This window comes from Cyprinodon variegatus, unplaced genomic scaffold (genome assembly GCF_000732505.1).
Source record: "Cyprinodon variegatus isolate N-32 unplaced genomic scaffold, C_variegatus-1.0 Scaffold142, whole genome shotgun sequence".
NCBI classification, from domain to species: Eukaryota; Metazoa; Chordata; class Actinopteri; order Cyprinodontiformes; family Cyprinodontidae; genus Cyprinodon; species Cyprinodon variegatus.
The window spans coordinates 869811-872944 of record NW_015150595.1 but is presented as its reverse complement, the minus strand read 5'-3'; the positions used below and the strand labels follow the sequence as shown (position 1 = coordinate 872944).

At 36.5% G+C, this 3134-nt stretch overlaps 1 protein-coding gene across 1 annotated transcript in view; it reads right to left on the bottom strand.

Moving 5' to 3' along the window:
• Nucleotides 1–1179: 1179 nt before the first annotated feature.
• Nucleotides 1180–3134, bottom strand: part of LOC107086070 (group 3 secretory phospholipase A2-like) — an 11931-nt gene continuing 9976 nt past the window's right edge. The window contains exon 7 of the mRNA XM_015376812.1: nucleotides 1180–1641. Coding sequence (XP_015232298.1) covers nucleotides 1383–1641 — 259 coding nt within the window. The 3' untranslated portion in view covers nucleotides 1180–1382. The remainder of the gene's footprint in view (nucleotides 1642–3134) is intronic.

Here is a 3134-nt window from a genome sequence, read left to right as displayed (position 1 = left end):
TATTTTCCTTTTATTTAAAAATACCCTCATTATGTTGAGGGAAATAATATTATTTATGAATAAAACAACACTGAGTTACTGAAGTTTGGACATCACTGCCCTCCTGTGGTCTTAAGGCGTAATAACATGTATTTCTATGGAAAAAAGATAATTGTCGTTGTGGAGTTAAATATGCTCCTCTATTGTTGCAAGCTAAGAACACATTTCAAATAAAAATTAAAACAAAATTTGAAATATAAATATTTGGGGAATTTGAAACAATGCAATTCAGAAATTAAACTTTGACAAACATCTATTTGTCAGCTATTTTATCAGAATTATTTCCTTTTTTTTTATCATTTTGATTTTTCAAAAAAAGCTCCTATTTAATTTTTGTCCATTTTTCTAATACATTTTTTCAGAATTATTTTCAAATTTCTATTTTCTATGCTGGGTTTTACAAATGGATTCTTTTCTAAATGTGTTTTACAGATCAAATCCTCTGAACCTCTGGCAGCGCTGGCATGAGGAGCAAAGATGCATTTCTATTGTTCTGCATACTGCAGAAAGTCTTTGTAAAGGGTTTGAAGTAAAAAAAAAAAAAGTGATCTGTTTAATGAAATAAAAAAAGCTACTTGTGAAACTGAGACTCTGAAAAACAAAAGCTTGAGAAGTTACATTTGAAAATAAAAAATCTGTGAAGAAAAAAGTTTGAAACAATGATACTTATCAAAATAAAATAAAATGTGAGAAAACAGCAAAGTTTCTCTCATGACCTTTTTTTGATTAAGAAGTTTAGTTTTTTTGTGTTAATTTCTGGATGGCTTTTTGTTTTTTATTTCCATTTACAAACACGCTCTTTTCTTGCAACAATAATGTAACAAAAGTCTAGCTATATCTGTGTTGCCTCAGACATCTTCTGCCTGTAGGTTTTATCAGCTTCTTCTGTTTCCTTTCAATCGTCTGAACTAAAACTTAGCCTGGTTCTGCTGGAGGTTTCTTCCTGTTAAAGGGTGGTTTTCCTCTCCACTGTCGCTACAAGCATGCTTAGTGTGAGGGATTGTCTGCGAGGAAATGAGTCGATGCAATCAGCTGGTTTTCCTTTGATAGAAAACTGAACCAATCTGACTGCTTTACTGTTAAAGGCGGAAATATGAAGCCTTGGCTTTACTGAGGATAGTAAATGTGTGATTTATCTGACTGGTTTTGAGGTTAACTTTTACTGTGCGGACAGAAAACTATAACTTTAAGATTGAGTCCAATAAAAAGATAAATAAATAATCTTTGTGAACTGAGAAAGAAAAGAACTAAAAAAAAAAAGTGATTTTCCGCTTTTCTATAAGGTTGCCTGTATGAGTTATTTCACAATGTCCCATTTCTGTCCCGCTCTGTTACAGTCCCGTTCAGTTGACCTGTGTGGCTTGGATGTTTCTAGTTTGTGCGTTTTGGGTTCTTTTTTTGGTCTTTTTCATTTGTTTGGGTCGAGTCATTCTGAGACACATCCTGTAAAGCCTCAAAGGTCTGTCCTCTCTCTTTTCTTTCCTCATCTCCAGCCTTCTGACCTTCGGCTTCACGATCTGTAGATGGCGCTGTTGTTCCACTTGTGCGACATTCCTCTGAAGCAGCTGAGGAGGTTCTGCTTTCACCAGGACTGCGGTGCAGCTGTGGAATAAAGCAGAAAATTTTTTTCAATAAACTGTATTTCTGTAACTTTCCTATTTTAATAATGCAGAATTTTAAAAATGAAGTATTTTTTTCTAACTAGCAAGTCCGTAACTCTAGAGAATCTGGATCTTTCCTCAAGATGCTGATTGGAAGCATTTGTATCACCAGCTGCCAGTCATTTAGCATCCTTTCTTTTTGCCACATTTTAGAAATTCGTTTCTCCTAAAAAGGTGGGATTTTTTTTTATGCTGGAAAATTCCCCAAAAAGAAAAAAAAAAAAAAAAAACATTTACTGGACTTTGTTTTCAAGTTTGAAGCATTTCGCTTCGCATCCAGGAAGCTTTTTCGATTGAAAATGTCACTAATAGCGTTGAGGCTTTATAGAGTGGACCAAACTGAAACTCAACGCTATTTCTGACATTTTGAATAGAAAAAGCTTCCTGGATGGGAAGCGAAACGTTTTTTGTTTTTTTACTTTTTTGGAATGACTATGACCTGGATGACTAAGAACCTTCACCAGCACAATGGAAAAATGTCAAAGCTTTGTTAAAACAAATATAGATTTTTATCACACCATTTTTATGGACCAGTTGGAAGTTTCTACTGGATGGCAGCTTATTCAAGGATTTTCCATCTTTTTTTCTTGGAAGAAACAGTTTCTTCATGAAGAAACTGTAAAGTTTTGTTTCTTTTGGTGAATATATTATAAATCCAGTAATAACCTTGATGTGGGGTTGAATATCTATAACCCAGGGTGGTTTGGGGGCATGAGTAGCAGAAGAAATTAAAGAAAAGAAAAGCCCGCCGGTACAATCTAAGGATACAAGGAAGCGTTTTCCTACCATTTAAGGCTATTCAGGGGCGGATTTAAGAAATTTGGGGGTGTTGGCAAAGGAAGGCATGGGGCCCTCTGAAATGAGAACACATAAAGCCGGGCATACACTGTACGGTTTTCTTGCCCTTTTCGGGACGACTTTCAAGTCGTGCTGGAATTTTTCAATCGAGCCGACTTTCAGCCTGATTGTGCGTCGTGCGTTGTGTAACGTTAACAAGGGGCGATCAACCACTCACGACCACCTCCCAAACAGAAATCGTGAGGTCGGGAGAAAATCAAACATGTTTGAAATTCAGTCGGCCGTCGTGGGCAAATCCCTTAGTGGGCAGGCCCAAACAAGGATTCTTCTTCTTCCTCTGAGATGAAAACACAGGCACATGGTTGAGGGCGCGAGTGAAATACAGTTCTTTCTGTAAAATTGACAAACCGTAGCAGCCATGTTTGCTCAGCCGTGTCTTTGTCCAAATACGTCAGATCATGGGTAGCCTACAGTAAAAAGACTGTTCTATTTACTTTTACCGTCGCCTTTTTGGAACACAGGAAGGATCGATCATCTAAGTAGTGATTAGAAAAAAAATCTTTCATTCCTTTTGAGACAGCATGAAATGTCAGCTGAGCACATTGTCAAAGAAATGGGGAAAAAGAAAACATCAAG